The sequence below is a fragment of the Schistocerca americana genome, chromosome 7 (assembly GCF_021461395.2).
Source record: "Schistocerca americana isolate TAMUIC-IGC-003095 chromosome 7, iqSchAmer2.1, whole genome shotgun sequence".
Lineage (NCBI taxonomy): Eukaryota > Metazoa > Arthropoda > Insecta > Orthoptera > Acrididae > Schistocerca > Schistocerca americana.
This window is the reverse complement of record NC_060125.1, coordinates 54,145,032-54,166,024: the sequence shown is the minus strand read 5'-3', so window position 1 is coordinate 54,166,024 and position 20,993 is coordinate 54,145,032. Positions and strand designations below refer to the sequence as shown.

General features: G+C 42.1%; 1 protein-coding gene, 1 long non-coding RNA gene and 1 other non-coding gene across 3 annotated transcripts in view; 1 reads left to right on the top strand and 2 right to left on the bottom strand.

Moving 5' to 3' along the window:
• Positions 1-2,048: 2,048 nt before the first annotated feature.
• Positions 2,049-5,942, bottom strand: LOC124621789. Its single transcript, XR_006980567.1, has 2 exons — positions 5,795-5,942; positions 2,049-2,239 (listed from the first exon to the last, which is right to left on the bottom strand). It is a non-coding gene; the product is annotated as an uncharacterized LOC124621789 (long non-coding RNA).
• Positions 5,943-6,711: 769 nt separating this feature from the next.
• On the bottom strand, positions 6,712-6,786 carry Trnas-cga. The gene has a single exon. It is a non-coding gene; the product is annotated as a tRNA-Ser (tRNA).
• A 2,229-nt stretch (positions 6,787-9,015) lies between these two features.
• The window catches only part of LOC124622694, a 90,547-nt gene continuing 78,569 nt past the window's right edge, over positions 9,016-20,993 (top strand). Inside the window, exon 1 of the mRNA XM_047148484.1 lies at positions 9,016-9,086. Within this exon, the coding sequence (XP_047004440.1) occupies positions 9,016-9,086 (71 nt within the window). The remainder of the gene's footprint in view (positions 9,087-20,993) is intronic.

Below are 20,993 nucleotides of genomic sequence, written 5' to 3'. Positions count from 1 at the left end.
CTGCATATGCAATGTTCGTAGATTAGTTAATTTTCCAATGGAAAATACCTACGTTTACCAAGATTGTGCTCGTTATAGTTAACCCCAGTAGCCACTGGACTGGGTGTTATTTTGAATTATAGCCACAGATTACGTCAAGTACAATGCAATCCACAAATTTTATACAAAATGACTAGGTATTCTGTTCAGTCTATTTTTTTCCAATCATATGTTCCTGAAGTATATAGTTTCATGTCTCCTACCGTGATCTACACATCGAGCATCAATGACAAGTGACGGAAAACAATTTTTACAAACCACTGAAAGTGATTAAATATTTATTCGTATCTTATCGACCAGGACGCAATGTCTTTGATATTAAGGATGTGTCAGAGACGAAAAAACAAGGGATTAATGAGAAGGAGGTGTGTATCATGCCAGCACTGAAGTAATTGGGACTGCAGATGACAGCTACAGAATAAGATATGTAGCTACTCATGTGGGCTATCAGAATGTCATGTTGTTTAGTCTTGGGGGAAATCGAAAGGGACATTGTTACTGACATTTCAATAAGATTTTGTCCAATTCAGTGCAGGACACCGTAAGAGAAACTTAAACTAACTCCAATCCAAAGAGAATTCATCATGTAAAATGGACTTAAATGTATGACGTGGTTTTGCGATTATCAGTGCCACATCCTTCACCCATCGGACGTTATTACAGCAAAGTAATCAATACAGTCTGAAAAGTGGGCAAGAGGTTGTAAGCTAATTATGCTTTCCTAATTCTATGAATACATGTAAATATAGATCTGCAAACATGTACTGAATAATCGCCTTTTTTGGTGTGTATAACATCGTACACAAGAGTAACGAGAGGTGGGCTAGAGAGGGATGCAGCAACTGTCAACATAGGAAAGCTGGTTGGGAGCAGAAATGATCAGCAAACAAGTTAACGATGTAACAGAGAATTTATTTAACTTGTACTTCTCGAAGGATATGAGGACTAATTACAAATATGGCAGCAAGAAACAGAGTCCAGCTGACACAATAGAAACAAGGATGAGGCTAAACTAATGCATGAATGACAGTGCTGGAGACGCAACGAGGCAGCACCTCTGTAGCGTCACATAGTGAAAAGGCTCCCAGTGTGAATGGGCCGTGCCGCTACTGCCGGCCATTCTAGATCGCAGCAGCAGAGGGAGCTCGTGGTTCGGAGCTACGTGACGTGTGGCTCAGTGGGCACGCTCCATTGGGTTCGCCGAATCCCACACGATTGATGTTAGCATCTGATGCAAATGTTGCAATTCTGTTGCCAACTTTGACACCCGAGGGATCGTATCGATACATGATGACACATTTTTCACGTAAAGTTTAGATCCACAATTTTCACGTAAAGTTTAGATCCAAGAAATGATACCTAACGCAAGTTGACTCTATTTCAAAAAGTGGAAAGGAACATATTAAAGGTTGTTACTACTTGCTTTGCACAATGGAAAGAATAGTGGGTATAAGTGAGTATTTAAGTGAATTTGATTATTCAACTTCATTTCTACAAGCTAATAATCTAATTCCAAGAATGTGAAGTTAACATCCCTTATAGCCAAGTAACATGCAATGAGCATACGTGGCTCAGTCTGTTAACTGAACACTTTGTACCTATAAACGTGAAGCCTAAAGAGAAATAGCAGTCACATCACACATAATAAGACATGCAGCCAGTTCTCTCAGAATTTTCGGGCCGTCACTTACCTTCTGACCTGTAAGGCATACAAAGACCTATAAAAGTGTGTGTGTTTGCTGATAACATTAGCGCCTCTCATCGACTACTGTGTCTGCCGAAGGCAGAGAAGGTGTAAGGGTTCATGAAGTTAAATGCCTATTGCGCTGTCCACACAGTAGCAAGACAGTAATAGAATCCTTAAACATGAACTTTTCGGTGACAAGGAAACAGGAATAAATTGGTAATTATTTAGTCCAAAACATAATCATTGGTACAAGAATGCATACGATCGTCTATACGTGAAACACATATCGTAGTAGACTACTAAAAGAGAAATATGCGATGGGTAGTTTTGGAAACATATATTTTGGATAAATCAGTAATACATTAAGAGACAGAAATATCTAATTCTTTGCCTAATTTTATCTCAGACACAAACATGTCAACGCAAAATAAATTATAACAGCATGCAGAGTGAAGTCTCCTTTCCAAGGGATTCACAATCAGCTGTGCTGACAGGATCACATCACCACGCAACCTAGAATAAAAAGTGAAAAACAAGTTAAGTATTGCAAATGCAATCATTAGAACGATTTTTTTTTACGAATTTCAACATTAAGTTCTCTTCTTCTGGAACGAATGGAAATGTAACGGATTTTTAGTATCTTATAACTGTGCACTGCGCTCCACATTCCCATTGCGATTGTTAAATTTCGGAATTGCTTAATTCACTCTCTCGGAAGGCCGCACAACTTGCAAAGAATGTCAGTTTAGCCAAGAAAACATGGGAACAGGCCGGCCGGTGTGGCCGTGCGGTTCTAGGCGCTTCAGTCTGGAACCGCGTGACCGCTACGGTCGCAGGCTCAAATCCTGCCTCGGACATGGATGTGTGTGGTGTCCTTAGGCTAGTTAGGTTCAAGTAGTTCTAAGTTCTAGGGGATTGATGACCTCAGAAGTTAAGTCGCGTAGTGCTCAGAGCCATTTGAACGTGAGAACACGTCGCGGCACAGGAGAAGATAGGATATAAAATGCATACTGGAGATAGCCAGCAAAGCATTTCTGAAAAAGAGGAATTTGTTAAAAACTAATATAGTGTTAGAAAGTATATGCTGGGAGTTTTTATCTGGAGAGTAGCTTTATACAGAAGTAAAAAGTGCACGGTAAGCAGTTGAGAGGAGAAGAGAAGAGAATCTTTTGAATTGTGACTCTACAGAAGAGTGCTGAGGATGAGATGTGTGGATCTAATAACTAATGAGAACTGAATAGAATTGCGGAAAAATGAAATTTGACTAGAAGTAGGGATCGGTTAATAGCACACATCAAGAAATAGTCCATCTGGTAAGGCAGGAACGTGTGTGAGATTGCAATTGTAGACAGAGATTTAGGCATGAGTGCTGTAGACAGGTTCAAAAGAATGTAGGTTGTAGTGGTGACTGAGAAATGGAGAGAGTCGATCTGCCTCTAACCTGGAGAGCAGCGTCAAACCGATCTTTGGTCTGAAGATCACAACAACCCCAACAATAACAATAACAACAAGCATTGTAACCATTATTATAATAACTCCCGCAAATTTTGTGAAACACCCGGTCATCAATATTTCATAGCACATTTGGGAGTGATATTTTTGGGGGTGAAGGTGTATCTTCAATTTGATTTGTAGTTTCTTCAGTTGATGCACACGGCTTTTCGGAACTGTTGGAGCTCTCATACCCATGTGCTATGTCCCCACGCATTTCTGCGTTATGATGTATATATAATATGCTTGCAAACAGCACATCTTTCACTTCAAATAAATCTTCATTATCCAGAACTTAAATTCGACGTGCGTTTCACGCAGCAGGTTAAAAACGTTCACAGGACTTTGATGATGAAACTGAAATTCAAACATTAGCTGCTGTCAAGCACTGAAGTAAATTCAGAGGTGACAAAATTTGACTCTAACACGGGTTTTAGCCTTACGCGAGTGGTCGACTTCAATTCTTCGGCTATCTGAGCAAGCTTCACGTTCAACCCAATTTTCCAACTTGTCACACTGTACGTACGTAGCGTCTCCTGTCCATTACCCTCATGGGTCGCAGTCACACTTTGATTCCCGGAAAAGGTCAGACGAAGAGTGCATCTGCACTGAATGATCGTTAATTTTTGCCGTCAAGGTGTATATACTATGTGATCAAAAGTATCCGAACACCTGGCTGAAAATGACTTACAAGTTCGCGGAACCCTCCATCGGTAATGCTGGAATTCAGTATGGTGCTGGCCCACCCTTAGCCTTGATAACAGCTTCCACTATAGCACCCATACATTCAATCAGGAGCTGGAACATTTCTTGGGGAATGGCAGCCCATTCTTCACGGAGTGCTGCACTGAGAAGAGGTATCGGTGTCGGTCGGTGACGCCTGGCACGAAGTCGGTGTTCCAAAACATCCCGAAGGTGTTCTATAGGATCCAGGTAAGGACTCTGTGCAGGCCAGTCCATTACAGGCCGTACATTATGAACAGGTGCTCGATCGTGTTGAAAGATGCATAGATTGACATATGATCAAGTGCCAATATTATAGATTAATGCATTAACTAGATAATCTTGTTCATGCACTGGTACGGAGTTTTTTCATTCTTTTCTTGCAACGGCGTGCCGCGGGGTACGAGGGGTCCTCTGGGGTCACGTTCCTCCAACCACTTCTCTCCTATGCGTAATTCTGGCGTTAGCGCTAACACAGGGCGCTGATTGTGTGCGGAAGTACGTTTTCTTTCATTGCTTCTGTAGCTATTTGAGCCGGCCGCTGTAGGCGAGTGGTTCTAGGCGCTTTAGTGCGGAATCGCGCTGCTGCTACGGTCGCAGGTTCGAATCCTGCCCCGGGCATGGTTATGTGTGATGTCCTTAGATTAGTTAGGTTTAAGTAGTTCTAAGTCTAGGGGCTGATGACCTCAGATGTTAAGTCCCATAGTGCTTAGAGCCATTTGAACCATTTTTGTAGCTATTTGTTTGATAGATTTTTATATTATTCTGTGTATTATGAAAGCTGTTTACTGTTTATGTCATTATCTATAATATTGGCGCTTGAGCATGTGTCAATTACTGTCTCTTATCTCTTCTTCTTTTTAACATTGTCTTTTGCCGTGTTATATTTCATCGCTTTTTATTACTGTAATGCATCTTACAAGCCCATTACAGACTTTACCGATTGTATCCCCCCATTTTATTTTATGTTGTGCAATTAGTCATTGAAGACTATGTGTATACCCACAGTAGCGACATCTGGTGGACTTAACAACACAAACATTTTGTGGCTACTGTACTTCAGTTTGTTTTGAACAATAGTGCTGCTGACAAGACGACTCTTGCATATGCTGTTACTTATATATATTTGACGACGCTGGTGCGATTAACATTTGACGATGCCACACTGGCTGCAGTACATCAGGACATGATTTTATAAAATAAGTATGCCTCTTCAAACATAAAGCGCAAGAATGTTTATGTATGTCAGTAGTAATTATCATTATGGTCTATTTTATTGTTTTAGGGTGTAGACAATCTGCTAGTGTATTTATGTTTTTCCCTATTTTGCTGCAGATCTGAAGATGGTCATTATACTCCGAAACCGATGGTCTGATGACAAAAAGTTTGTGACCATAGACGTAAAGTAAAGGAAATTTACTTGTCAAGTCTTTTCCTCAGACCTTAATGTTGTTTCAGATTTTCATCTCCTGATGACATATGAAGTCCTCATTGATCCTACTTCCAAGATATTTAAATGCTCAGCGTCAATCAAGGCGTTTTAATTTATTGTTTCTTTTCTACAAACTGTTCGCAACACATTTGCAGATGGTATCCGCATACACCACTGAGTGTACATGCAAAATTAGATCATTGTACGACACACAGTTCAGGAGATATCAGGTCATGAACACTGTGTTGCGTGAAAAACTAGCTTTAGTTAAAACGAAGCGAAAATTATTCCGACTATACTCATCAAGTGTTTGATAATGAGTGTACTTAGTGTCTTCCAACAAATTTTAAACGTAAGTAGCCAGGCGCTTGAAGCTGTTTTATACATGTATGTTCGAAATACAGAAATACAGAAATAAGTACCGTCTTTCTGCTGACAGTTGTGCACTTCCATGAGACAGGGGTTGTTGAATTTCTTGGTGACGCCTCCCTTGCAGCGAGCCGTAAGTGGGCGGAATTCTCGGGTGCAGATGGATGGGCACTGCGCCTCACAGCTCGCCAGCAATGACAACAGCACTGCACAAGAAGAAAACACGGGAATAGCACCACATTATCGTGTAATTCTAAACACGGCATTATCAGTAAAAATATAGAAACCCTTCAGATTCCAACATTTGCTAGCGAACGTAAAATCATACCTCTCATGACAACAACAGTCGTGAAAATCGTTTATATAGTAGCACACTGCAAGCATTGATTCACTGAAGAGCCAAAGAAACTGGTACACCTGCCTAGTATCGTGTAGGGCCCCCGCGAGCACGCGGAAGTGCCGCAACACGACGAGGCAGGGACTCGACTAATGTCTAAAGTAGTGCTGTAGGGAACTGACTCCATGAATCATGCAAGGTTATCCATAAATCCGTAAGAGTACGAGGGGGTGGAGATCTCTTCCGAACAGCACGTTGCCAGGCATCGTAGATATTCCTAATAATGTTAATGTCTTGGGAGTCTGGTGGCCAGCGGAAGTGTTTAAACTCAGAAGAGTTTTACTGAAGCCACTCTGCAGCAGTTCTGGGCGTGTAGGGTGTCGCATTGTTCTGCTATAAATGCCCACGTTCGTCGGAATGCACAATGGACATGAATGGACGCAGGTGATCAGACAGGATGCTAACGTCCATGTCACCTGTCGGAGTCGTATCCAGACGTATGAGAGGTCCCATATCACTCCAACTGCACACGTCCCACACCATAACAGAGCCTCCACCGGCCTGAACAGTTCCCTGCTGACAAGCAGGGTCATGGATTCATGAGGTTGAAACTTCCTGGCAGATTAAAACTGTGTGCCGGGCCGAGACTCGAACTCGGGACCTTTGCCTTTCGCGGGCAAGTGCTCTACCAACTGAGCTACCCAAGCACGACTCACGCCCCGTCCTCACAGCTTTATTTCTGCCAGTACCTCGTCTCCTACCTTCCAAACTTTACAGAAGCTCTTCTGCGAACCTTGCAGAACTAGCACTCCTGAAAGAAAGGATATTGCGGAGACATGGCTTAGCCACAGCCTTGGGGATGTTTCCAGAATGAAATTTTCACCCTGCAGCGTAGTGTGCGCTGATATGAAACTTCCTGGCAGATTAAAACTGTGTGCCAAGCCGAGACGCGAACTCGGGACCTTTGCCTTTCGCGGGCAGGTGCTCTACCTCCGCTGCAGAGTGAAAATCTCATTCTGGAAACATCCCCGAGGCTGTGGCTAAGCCATGTCTCCGCAATATCCTTTCTTTCAGGAGTGCTAGTTTGCAAGGTTCGCAGGAGAGCTTCTGTAAAGTTTGGAAGTTAGGAGACGAGGTACTTGCAGAACTAAAGCTGTGAGGACGGGGCGTGAGTCGTGCTTGGGTAGCTCAGTTGGTAGAGCACTTGCCCGTTAAAGGCAAAGGTCCCGAGTTCGAGTCTCGGCCCGGCACACACATTTAATCTGCCAGGAAGTTTCATATCAGCGCACACTCCGCTGCAGAGTGAAAATCTCATTCTGGGTTCATGAGGTTGTCTCCATATCCCTACACGTCGATTCGCTCGATACAATTTGAAACGAGACTCGTCCGACCAAGCAACATGTTTTCAGTCATCAACAGTCCACATGAGCGGGCCTTCGGCTACGAAAGCCCATATCGATGACGTTTCGTAGAATGGTTCGCACGCTGACACTTGTTGATGGCCCAGCATTGAAATTTGCAGCAGTTTGTGGAATCGTTGCCTTTCTGTCATGTTGAACGATTTTCTTCAGCCGTTGTTGGTCCCGTTCTTGCAGGATCTCTTTCCGGCCGCAGCGATGTCGGAGATTTGATGTTTTACAGGATTCCTGATGTTCACTGTACACTCGTGAAATTGTCGTACGGAACATCCCCCACTTCATCGCTACCTCGGAGATGCTGTGTCCCATCGCTCGTGCGCCGACTATAACACCACGTTCAAACTCATTTAAATCTATTTGATGACCTGCCATTGTAGCAGCAGTAACCGATCCAACAACTGCGTCAGACACTTGTCTTACGTAAACGCTGCCGACCGCAGCGCCGCATTCTGTCTGTTATTTGAATACGCATGCCAATACCAGTTTCTATGCCGCTTGAGTATAAATGAGACGCTGGTGTTATAGGACAGGTGGACGGGAAAGGCTCTTAACTACACATCTGTGAGCTGTGGAGGAAGGAAGGGGCAGGGGACTGGCCTGTTAACACGATGGATTGTCAGGAGAAATGAAAGCGACAGGAGAGAAATGGTTTACAGTGGTTGTCCCACGTAATTGCACCAGTAGTATTTCGTAAACCATCCAAGGGACAAACTTTTAGACAAATGGAAGAACACAAAACTCCGAATATTTATTTATGTGCCATATGCAGTTTAGAATAGAGTTCTGAAAACTACTGGTCTTTTTCAATGTGTTTGGAGAACTAAATTACATTGCTTTTAAGAATTACAGTACAATGATCAAGCAAGTGTTAATATTTTATAAGAGCTTTAACTGAAGTTGGCGTTAAGGCTGAAAAGGAAGGTTTCACTTTACCAGTTTTTGCTAGTGACAGATGTCAGACTGTACTGTTGTGGTACTTTGTGCCTTCACGTACACGCATCGTTTTAAATCCATCATGCAGTAAATGTGTGTTATTTACCAAACATTTTTTTTCTGTTTCTTTCAGACCTGTCTACTTTATGTGCAAAGATATTATGTCTTTCATTTTTGCTTATTAAATTGAAACAGACGATTTTCTCAAACATTGCAGTATTGTCATCCGATAGCGACTTCAAAACCAAATATCAACGTGTCACCTGTGGACAGGAGAAGTCATCGCGGAGCTGTGTGCTCTCAGCTGTCCTCCGGGGTTTCACTCGTGAGTCCATCTCGCTTTTCTCGCTTTATGTCAATGACATTTCATCTGTGCATCACTCTTGTGACTACCACTTATTCGCTGATGATATCCAGTTGTACCTGACTGCCAATCCAAAGAACCCTGCTGTGGCTGTCGTAGGTATGAATGACAATTTGTGATAAGTATTATAATGGGCACAAAACCCATGTTTTAAATCTACAACTAAGACGTCACTGATCATCCTTGATGCGTCGTCCGAAGATCGGTGTGCCAAAGCAAGGCATGGCCACCCCTGCTCCAGATTCTCCACCCCACCGCAACGGCTCGTCTACTGCAGCTCGGCCCAATTTGGGGTCAGTGATCAAGGCGGCAGCAACGTCTTAGATAGGCCACCAGTGTGTTAAATGCCCTATGCGGAACATCATGTCCATTAGCCTTCAAGTGAAGAGTCTTGTAAATTTGTCAGTATGAAGTGATATTTTATTACTCAGAGACAGTTTTAAATACTCAGAACTTTCGTGTGGAAATGGATTACACAAAGTTATGCAAATCTTCACATCTTACACGTTATAAGCTCCACTTCATCTCCTTCTGGAGCAAACCAAAGAACCCAACAAGGGCCAGCGAGTGCACTTCCACATGGCAGGACAATCCTCATACCAAACTGAAAGTTGATCAGCTGACATTTTGGGGAGATACTTCTTAATTGTATCCAAATATACATATCACAAAACAGTAAAAGACATTGCGATAATCTTAGAAGAGTATCTAAATTGCGAAGGAAAAAAAGCTGTTTCATCGTGCAGGAAAGATCTTTCCTTTCTACATGAAACGCAAAAATTTAGAAATATTCACCCACCTCAAATTAGACAAAAACTAGAACATTCTTTGGTCCCGCCAAATCTTCATTATTGTGATGTAGTTTTGCATGGCGCAAATGCTGTAGTAAAAACTGCAAAACTGCAGACGACGCTAGCTAGCTGTGAATACTTGCGTAAGATATGTCTGCAACATCTGGTTGTTTGATCACATCAGTCCTTCCTGCACTCAATTAAGTTGGATGTGATGTTCACAAGCTCAGTATACTCGTCAGTTTCTTAGTCACTGGGTCGGTAACACCTCTCCTCACATATCAGATACTTGCCATAGCTGCTGTACCAGGTGGGATACTTCCAGCATCTGGGCTGTACCTTGCATAAAACTAAGTCTTTTTCGTTACGTTATCCGTTGCAGCTATAAATCTTTGGAACAAGTTACGCTGTGGCCTGCGCCTTGCCGAAAACCACTCAGCATTCAAAAGGATACCAAGGTTTTCTTTTGAGGATCGGCGTAGGTGGAACCAATGTCCCTGTAGCGTTGTAAACTATCTATGCCTTTCTCATCCATTTCTGTTTCTGTTTTTTATCTCTCCATCTCATCTGCTAATATTACCCTGTCATTTCTCGCTCTTCCTCTGACTGGTCAACCTTTTCTCCACATGGATTCCTTCTGTGCTGTTGCCACACATTCGTGTAGTATCATTATCCACGTTCGACAAGAACCTAATAAGGAAGTTGTTTAATTAAATGTTAGTAAGACTGACTTTTCTCTAATTACATGCATTCATTATTACATGCTGCCATTATTATTATTATTGTTGTATGTATAGCTCACATACTATACAGATTGTAATGTTTATACACTGAGGAAGTCTGACTCAGGGCCTCAAGGCTTTAATTTTGCCAGGTAAAATTGATGCATGGATAAATAAACAAATAAATGTACTGGGTGCAGCAAACAAAGTCTTCCAGAATTTCAGGACACACTTCCCATACCTATAAAAATGCTCACGTTGTGTACAGCTATGATATGGTTGGGAAACTTTTCAATATGATGCCCCTCGTCATTGGTTTACATCCCATTTTGTTGGCTTCTTTACTGAAATTATAACACGATATTAGCAGTGGTGGTAGTTCTGCAATAAGAAATGAGGCCGCATCTACATTATAATTATGCTACTTAAATACACTGCCTAACAAAAAAGTAACAGATCCGAAAGACATGGTCGGTTATCAAGTAACTTCGTACATGTACACAACAAAGGCAGGTATTTCAGATGATTAGAGTTGCAGTTTTTTGTGGCTTGGTAGAATGACTACCGGCGTGAATTAGCGCTGTTCGTGTTTTGTGTTGTTACCAGGACTGGTAGGATGATCAAGGGGCTTGAAGAGCGTCAGATGTTAAATGACCAGTCTGAAGGAGACGGAGACGCCGCACACTCGTGTGGGCGGTGTTGTCAACATCTGACTGCTTTCGAAAGCGGTCTCATCTTGTGTCTTCATTTGTCCGGCTGGTCGAACTGAGCAACATACAGTTTTGGGGCATTGGAATGTGAGGACAGCATGAGCTTTGACTGCATGGGAACTTGAGGGCAGCCGTACTCTTCGTTTAGGTTCCTGTCTACCAGTTTTGACCACCACGAGGGAGGATCGCTGTTTTTTGCTCCAAACACCTCATAAACAGCTATACACCTGCGCCTGCCATCCGGCAAGTAATGGTCTCCCTGCAACACACCGTGTCATCACATACCATGAGTCAAAGACTTGCAGCAGCCATACTAAGGAATTAACATTCCATGCTTATAATTACATTTTCCCTGAGACATTTCAGTCACGTCTTTACGATAATGTTGGAAGCCGAAGAAATGAATTAAAACTTGTCCCGCGGCCGGGACTCAATCACAGGTCTTCTTGCTTACTAATGCGAAAATGCTGACCATTACACCACAAACTTCAGTTCATCTCCAGCTTATTTTCCTCTTACATTGTCACTGTTACCAGGGCTCTCCGTCATTGGAATTGCATCCCAGCGTTGGACGTAGTGTGAAAGTCCTGTACTACACGTGATCGTATAGATCTTATAATTAAAATTTCCCTGAGACATTTAATAGTGACAATTAAAGGGGGAAATAAACTGGAAATATTAACTGATATTTGGGAGGGCATTCGACTTCGGTAGTTCTTGTAGGAATGTCGACCGTAGTCTTGCGGTGGTGTAATGATCAGCATTTCTGCTTAGTACACAAGAAGACACGGGTCGCGACACAAATTTTATTTAATTTCTTCAGCTTCCAGTGTTATCGTAGTTCCATGCTTAGATTACCGTTACCACCACAACACAAACGGCTGTGTTTGGAGCGAAGCCGTGGCTGGAAAGCATGGACGGTATCAGCTATCAACTGCAGTTCTGCAGTGCAGTGTATCAGATGCATCATCTGCAGCTAGCATTGCTGCCTCTGGCTCACAGGGTCCCGAGTTCGACTCCTGGCCTGGTTGGGAATTTGCTCTGCCCAGGGACCGGGTATTTGTGTTTCATAATCATCATTCGTGACGGTGGTTACGCTGGACTGTGTAAAAAGTGGGACTTTGTACGGGCGATGATGACCGCGCGGTTGAGCGCCCCACAAACCAAACATGGGTGAGTATGTCAGTGTCCCGGGAAGAGCTCTTCCAGTGTTTTGGAGAGGCGCAGCGGAGTTATTCCGGTATGCAGAGACATCAGGTGTGGCTGGCAGTAACTGGGGGAACACCTGGTGACGCAACAGCACGTGACGGATAACGTCCGCCCTCCCGCGTTACTTCTCATGCCACAGTTTCGTGGTGCCCTTTAAAAACATGACAATGGTGGCCAGACATGGCACGTATCTCTAAGAACTGTCTACGTGATGCAAATCTTCACATTTATATTGCAATAAGGTGAACTAATATCTTACACGTCGTAGCTCCAATCCATCTCCTTCCGGAGCAAACCAAAGAACCCACCGTGGGACCGCGCAGTTGAGCGCCCCACAAACCAAACATCGGCGAGTATGGCAGTGTTCTGCGAATCGAATCCGGTACCCTGTGAGACAGAGGTAGCAACGCTAGCTGTGGTCGATGCATCTGATGCACTGCACTGCAGAACCGCACTTGATAGCTGATACCGTCCATGCTTTCCAGCCACGGCTTCGCTCCAAACGCAGCCATTTGTGTTGGGGTGGTGACTAACATGATGTTCAGGCCTGTCCCCGATAGAACATGTATGACAGACCAGCTCGGAGAGGATACTAGGGCCTGATGACACCCTCTCCTACAGTAACAGTGCAGACACCGCGGCCAGAGGGTGTGCGACCTCATGTGGGTAGTGGCCTCATACTGCCAAGTTCTACGGGAATCCTATCGATTTTGCAATCACAGGAAGATAATCACTTACCCTCTCAGTAGGGCGTGTCAAATATTTTGACTTCTTTTTTTAATAAATGAGACATCAGAATGTGGTGTTTTGGTTAGCAGTTCCCAACTATATTTACGACAAAAAGGTAAATAGCTACTTCCATTTTGCGATTTTTCGACGTTTCATGTAAAATTCTCAGCAAACTTTCTTCTTTTAAGAAATGCCTTCTTATTATTAATTCTGTCTGTACTTCCGCTCTAAGGATAAGAATATCTTTAAAACGTACAAACTCTTTTTATGACACTTGTAAAAGTTTTTAACTAGTAACACTCGTTCGCAGTGTCGTGTCTTTCTGTTAATGTCATGCAGGTAGTGACATTTTCTTGTCTGTCGTTTCTTCCACTTGCAAAATCTGAAATTTCAGAAGAATGGGTCGTAAAACGAAGACGAAACTGGTAACTACGACTCAAATCAGTAACTTCATTGGAACTGGTCGAGAAATGCTGCCTTCCGAACTATGCGTGAGATTATAAGAAATGGGCGTCTGCTAAGAGACCAGTATGGAGAGAATATCAGAAATCATCCAGCAACCACCCTTGCGAAGGATATTTATCAAAACTACTTGAAAAATGGGGTCTAGCAAACGGCTTTTGTGTGTATTAAAGCCACAGTCCTGAAGAAGACAGTAGAAAACTTGGAAAAGGCCAAAAACATATCACTTAGCAGAGGAAAACTGGAAATGAAAGAAGTTTTCATAGTAACGGTAGACAAGCTTTTTCATATCCTCAACTGCAAGTGTAAGATCATGTTGTATACAGAATTTGAGGGTCCACGTCCAGGTGGTGTTGTCAGTAAACATGAAGTGTCCTTCTCAGAACTAGTGTTTATTAAAGAACTAGTGTTTATTAAAGGTTAAAGAGAGAAGGTAGGATCTATTGGTGGGCATAAAATTGGATTACCAGAGGTACTTGAGCACAGAAGACAAATTAAAAATCGGAAGAGGCAAGAAGATGAATTAAGAAGAATTTCTGAATATAAACAGAAAATTAAGAAAGGGTTAACATTAGAACCAAATGAAATTCTTTTCTCCAAAGAAAATGGAGGGACAACTGATGTTAAAGAGGAAGATTGTGAAGATCCTTTGCAGACACCATGTCATGATTCTGATGTACCTTTTACTTCAAGTGCATGTCAGTAAATACATCATAATTGCACGTTGTTGTATTGTGCAGTAGTATGGCATGGTGTTGGTCTACATGCTACAGCTACTACTGCTACAGCTGGATTACTTATTGAAGGAGACAGGAAACTTGCTGTTGATCACAATAAAGTAATGTGGCCCAAGAAAAAGCATGAAATCACATGACGAAAAATGTAATGCTCGATGCAGGATATGCAACATTGAATCTATCTTCTTTAATGAACGCCAAGATTCAACAAGCAGCTAACTCAAGTCTTCAGTTTCCAAGTACGGTGAAAGAAGAACATTACACTGTATGCAGTGAGCAAGGAGGAAGATATCTTCGACATTTTACTCCAGTAAAATAATTAACGAAAAGGAAACTCGCTGAAGTTATTCGTAACCACTTGTGGATTTTCTAAAGAATTTCAGCACTGATGAAAGTTTGCAGGCTACTGGTGATGACTTGACGGATTTTAACACTGATTGGGAAGGAGGGATCACGCATTGGGTTGAGACAAAGCTGAATCGTAAACTCATTTAGTTGGTTTGTGCTCTTCATATTAATGAGCTACCTCTATGCCACTTGATCAAACAGTTGGATGGGGAAACTTTGTCTAAGAACAAGTGTAGTGGTAACATTGGCAAAATGCTTGACTGTGCAACAGAACTAGAAATCAGTCTCTCATTCGTCAGAATATCCTTTCCAGACCATTTGGTTTTACTGAGTGACAGTGTTGTCAAAGTCGTCTACAGATCAGGCTAATGGTTGCGGACAACTCAGGCTGTTAAGACAAGTCCGCTTCCAACTGATCTGACATTATTAGAAATTGGTCCTGCAAGCCAGTCTCGGAAGCTAACAGCTGCAAGTAGGATATGTCGCCTATGGGTTTTAAAACATTGCCCTAATGGTGACAACTTGAAGGCGTTACAAGTGATGGTGGAATGCACTGTCGGCGTTTACTGTCGCTGCTGGTTTACAATCAAACCGAAAGTCCGTTGGATGGAAGGATCCCACCACATTCCTGCTCAACTGAAGCTCCTCAAATCCTGAAAGAAGCAGTAGCAGATATTGTTTGGCCAAGAATCCTACATTCATCGGGGTTAACATTTAGTGAAATGGTGCTTCAGATATTTCTGTGCTCGGAAGACCAAGAAGAAAGAAAAGCAGGGCTCAAGAAGATAACTGAAATGAGGAATGAAGACGATGATAGGCGTAAATCCATCTTCACTTTTGGAACTGATTGACTGGTCAGAAAAAGTATATGACCATCCACTTACTTGTGAGCTCAAAACAGCAGAAATGACAAAATTCGTTCAAGAGCCAGTGCAAATTCTAAGGCGAAATGTGTAAAACGTGTAACAGAGGCTTCTGGGAAAATGTATACACATGATAAGCGAGAAGGCTACACTGGAGGCCAGGAAACAACCAGAACAGTGAGGTGTAGAAATGAATCGAAGCAAGATTTGATGAATACGTCTTTTTTACAAAGTGTTTTGTTTGTGATAGAAAGAGAATATAAAGAAAATTGTTTCAGTTTGTAAGTAGGTTGTTTAGGTTTTTATGTTGGTAACGCCACGTAGCGGTCTGTATGAAAATCACTGACTGTGCTGTGTGCAGTCTGTGGCTGGTTGGACTCATTGTTGAAATATTCGCTGGTGTAGTGTTGGGCAGTTGGATGTGAACAGCGCATAGCGTTGTGCTGTTGGAGGTGAGCCGCCAGCAGTGGTGGATGTGGAGAGAGAGATGCCAGAGTTTTTAGCGGACGATCTGGAAGTGTGTCCGTCAGAAAAAGGAAATTTGTTTAATTGGATGTCAAAAAATTATGTATATAATGACTTTTGAACGCTATTAAGTTAAATACATTGTTTTTTGTCTATCAAAATCTTTCATTTGATAACTATGCCTATCAGTAGTTAGTGCCTTCAGCAGTTAGAATCTTTTATTTAGCTGGCAGTATTGGCGCTCGCTGTATTGCAGTAGTTCGAGTGAGGTTATTGTTAGTCAGGGCCATTCTTTTGTAGGGATTATTGAAAGTCAGACTGCGTTGCGCTAAAAAAATGTTGAGTGTCAGTTTAGTGATGATCAGAATAGGTAAAGAGCGAAATGTCTGAGTACGTTCAGTTTTACTCAGCTGTCTTTGTATCAAAGAACGTAGACGTTTTCCAGCACAGTAATTCATAATTTTTCTAAGGGGACGATTAGAAGAATTTTGAGCACATTTTCGTGGAGTTTATATTAATTTATGCGCTTTTTCCGGAAATTTCGATATACATTACAATCAAGAGCAAATTCACCAAGCTAACTGTATTTTTGACCTCTAAAATGGCACGCCCTACCTCTTAGCCTATGAAATCCTATTTCGTTCCTCCTCCCCTTGTGGGTCCTTCACTTTTTGTTACACAGAGTAATTCACAAGTTTATTTGGAATGCTAGACTCGCTAAGTTCGTTTTATTTAATTTTTATGTTTTTATGTTTATACACATTGAATTTCAGAACAAATTGTAAATATTTAATCTGAGCTGGAGTGTACTTTAACGTTAGCTCTCTCGAGCTCCACTCAAGCAGTAGAAGTCTTGCCGTCGGTTTTTTAAAACCCAAATGATAGAGGGAATCAAGTTTCATCTCCTTGACATGACACTGTGATCCAGGCGCGACCATCCCGCTTACTTTAGTTACGCACTGCGACAGCAGCGCGCCTAGCGTTTAGTGAGCCACACTTTAGAATACGATATCTGATGAAAGCGAACAGTATCGTCTATATGGATCGTAACATGATTTTTACCAAAAAAAGGACCACCTTTGTCATGTTTAACGTTTCGTGAAGACTGTGTGAGGTATGTCTTGTACCCTACAGACATTTAACGAAGGTTAATGTATATCTTTAAAAGTAAACAGTACAGCGCGTATTGGACCACAGTCTCTGTAACAAAGTATGATTGAGTAAATGGTCTCTAGCATGGAAATCATGCATTTCCGGACGTAAGTTCATTAGCTCTTTTTTGTTCCTTATCCTCGCATCGATCAATTGCTAGGCTTTGTACACGATGGAAAAAAATCACCCTGTATGTCTTAATTTACCCTAAGCTATTCATGTTTATGTATATAATATTAATAGATTTACCGGAAGCTGTCCAAACGGTACGAAGCCATATTTACTCACAACCCTAAAAACACCAGTGATGAACACTCTCCTACTAATCGGTGAGCCATGTAATCGTAGCGCAGTCCACTTCCTGCTTTCCCCTCCCGTCACACAATGTCACGCGAGTTCTCTCCATACAAGTTCAAACTGTATTTTGGTGGTCTGTTAAAGTAGCCCCAAAGACGGTAAAAATTGCCCTGAAAGTCAAAGTAACGTCGTTTTACGGAATGTCTCTGAAGATCTTCAATACTTTCGAAATTGCGATCTGCCAACTCCACATTTTTGTACAATTCCATTGAAGTAAACTGGAAAACAAGTCCATAGTTATGAGCCCGCCAAGTAACTGATGATCACTTGTCCGGTTGATGCTGTGGGTACAGTAGGTAATGAAGTGATCGCATGTCAACTTAAGCGGTGACGTACCTCAACTGTTTGTCTCAGCATCAGTCACGTGAGGAGGGTAGTCGAGTAAAACATTGAAAACTTTATTAACATCTGTTGTTTGGATAACTCACAAACTGCATTACAGTATATTGATAATTTTTACTTATGGACTGTCTGACAGCAACTGAATAAAACACAATTTTAGTGCCATACGCGTTTCGCCTTTATTTTCTGCAAGGCATCATCAGTGGCAGGTTGCGTGGACAATTTCTTACATATTACGTTCCTGTTGCATTTTTGGCGTTGTTATTCTTCTTATGAATACCAATTTGCGGTTTTTTTTCACATTCCACAGCACTATGAACTGAACGCTTGTTTCAATGCAATGCCTTGCACAAAATAAAGGCGAAACGCGTATGGCGCTAAAATTGTGTTTTATTCAGTTGCTGTCAGACGGTCCATAAGTAAAAATTATCAATGTACCGTAATACTACATGCAACTGAGGAAGATAGGACGACAAAAGTTGAAGAAGTCAGAAATTGCACTTTGATTTTGTGGTTCAATGAACAATGCAACATCAGCTCAATAGCGCGAACATTCAAAATGGACAATAAATCGCATGTTTAACACTAAATTGTTGGTGAAGCACACATCGTATTACCCACAACTGCGAAATACACGATTCACGTATGGAAAAGAAGACCGACATGTGATGGTCAGTAGCACTTCTTAATTACATTAAGCAATTTGGGGAAATGACTATTAGTGTACTACTCACCCAGGACAGCATATTAAACAAAATACAGTGTGTAACTGGCATACATGTAAATATTTTTATTGCTGACTGATGACTCTGAACCAAACAACATTACATCAGTATTTACTTAATTTGTACATTAATAATTATATTAGAAGAACGTTTTTAGGTTGGTTAGTACCTGCAAGTACATGTGGAAAGAACAAGCGATTAATACGGCACAGCAGATGAAGCGCTGAAGCGTGGAAGCGAGAACGTAAAACATTTAGCTTATACTAACATATGTAGTCTACTTAGTTGTGCAGTTACGACGGTGCAAAAACATCAGGTAGTAAATTATGTGACGTGTTTGTGCAAAGACTATTCGACTCAGAGAAAAACAAGCAACACTCTGATGTGTGGACATATTAAGGTATCATATACAAAAATATTTGCACTTACGTCCTGTATACGGCACACGAAAGTTACAAAAACCTTACTCGTCTCATAGCACAGAAAAACCGACCTCTCATCATGTGGTCCAGTACAAAAAGAAAGTAGAGTGAAATCGGACATTTAAATACGGCAGGTAATTTATAGGAAAGCATTAACCAAATAGTTCCCAACATTTTCAGTGGTGAAAGAAACTAAACGAAAATAGCATGACTAAACTAACCTATAGTGATGTGGTCCAGCACACAAAAAAAGTGGGATGGAATTAGACAACTGAATACTTGCGTAGTATTTACAGCAGTGGCAAGAGAACTACTGAAACGTTTACTCGTTTTATAGCATCACTAAACTGAGCTATGGCCACGTGGTTCAGTACACAAACGAAGTGGAATGTAAACAAACACTTAAATCGGTGATATACAGGAAAGTAATAGGCAAAACTATTCTGTGACGCATGTGGAGGGAACGACAATTTCATTAAAACATTAACGTAACACTCATAACATATGTTTATGAGGAAGAAATGTAATTACTTCACACGCCTGACCAGGTATGCATGAGTGGACTAAACCTGATGTGTCTGCCCCCAAGCACCAAGAAAAAAGTCCCCTTTGTCCGTTATTGAGCACACACGATTTGAACATCTGTATGAATAACCAAATCATTAAATATGGGGATAATCCTCGGTATCCTGGAGTAAGGCTTTGCTGGACTCTAACGCACAGAGCCCACTAGAGGATACAATACAAAAATTGAAAACTAGAAATAACGTCCCTTCCAAAATCATTTGAAAAACCTGGAGGTGTGTTCTTTCCGAAGTTCAGCGATGGCACTGGCACATAGCCTAACCGAGTATCGTGCGCCTGTATGGGCCAGAAGCGCCCACCTAACGAACATCGATACTCAGCTAAGAAAAGCATTGATGATAGTTGGACCGCTTAGTCCTGCACATGTTGATTGGCTACACGTATTAACTAATAGAGGACCACCAGAAATCGGAATAACTAAGTTACTATTCAGAGAGAGTGTACTGTGAACATTTCAGTGACAGGGTTGTTCTCGTCAGAATCGACAGCAAACCAACACCGACAACGATAGTTCAGGTATACATGCCAAGGTCGCAAGTTGAAGATGAAGAGATGTAGGAAGTATATGAGGATGCTGAAAGGATAATGCTGAACGTAAAGGGAGATGAAAATTTACTGGTCATGGGGGACTGAAATACGGTTGTGGCAGAAGGAGTAGAAGAGAGAGGTCACTAGAAGCGTCCGATACCACCCGTCGCCTTTGACCCGTGACGTAAGTCTGGTGTGGTATGTGACGTCACCACGGCGCGAAGTTCAGTTTGCGAGTGTCGCGTATTTGTAGATGTCTTGTTGTGCTGTCTGTGGTGCTCGCTGGTGGCGTGTTTGTAGGTTGCGGGTAAGGTTTTGTTGTTGATTTAGTGTACGCTTGTGACGTGTTTGTAGGTGGCGTGTCGTTGAGGTTCGGTGGTGCTCTCTGGTGGGGTTTGTGGTTTGTGTGGTGTGTGTCGTATTGGGTTCATTTGAGTTGTTGACGTTGTCGGCTGTTGTCATGGTTAGAAGTGAAGATCAGTGGCATACTGTGCAGTGAGTTGATGGTTTAATTTTTGTTTTTTTCTGTGGTAATGTAGTGTTGTATGTGGTTTGTCGTGTTTGAATTTTTGAGATTGCTTTTTTATGTCGTTGTTAGGAATGGATATGACCGACAAAGTGAACAGTTTTCGGCTGTGGGGTATGATGGATGACACTGCTATGTCGCTCATCAAATTTTTGCAGCTTTTTGGATTACTGGCCGAGCTGTTGAAGTGCTCTGTATGTGGCGAGTACATGAAGTTAACGGAAGTTCCGGTGACTAGGACCAGGGACGGCTATATGTGGAGGTGCCGGCGTGACAACGTTTGGCGCTCCATTCGCCGGCGTACCTGGTTCGAGGAGTCTAGGTTGGGCATGCGTGAAATAGTGTTGATGAGTTACCATTTTTGTTATCAGTCCTCACACAATTTTTGCGCGCATGAGGTGGGTGTGAGTGAGCGAACGGTTCGTGATTGGGATTCTTTTTGTCGGGAGGTTAGTTCGGAATACATTAAATACAGGGGTAAGTTGGGTGGGCCTGGAGTAAAGGTTGAGACTGATGAGTCACAGTTT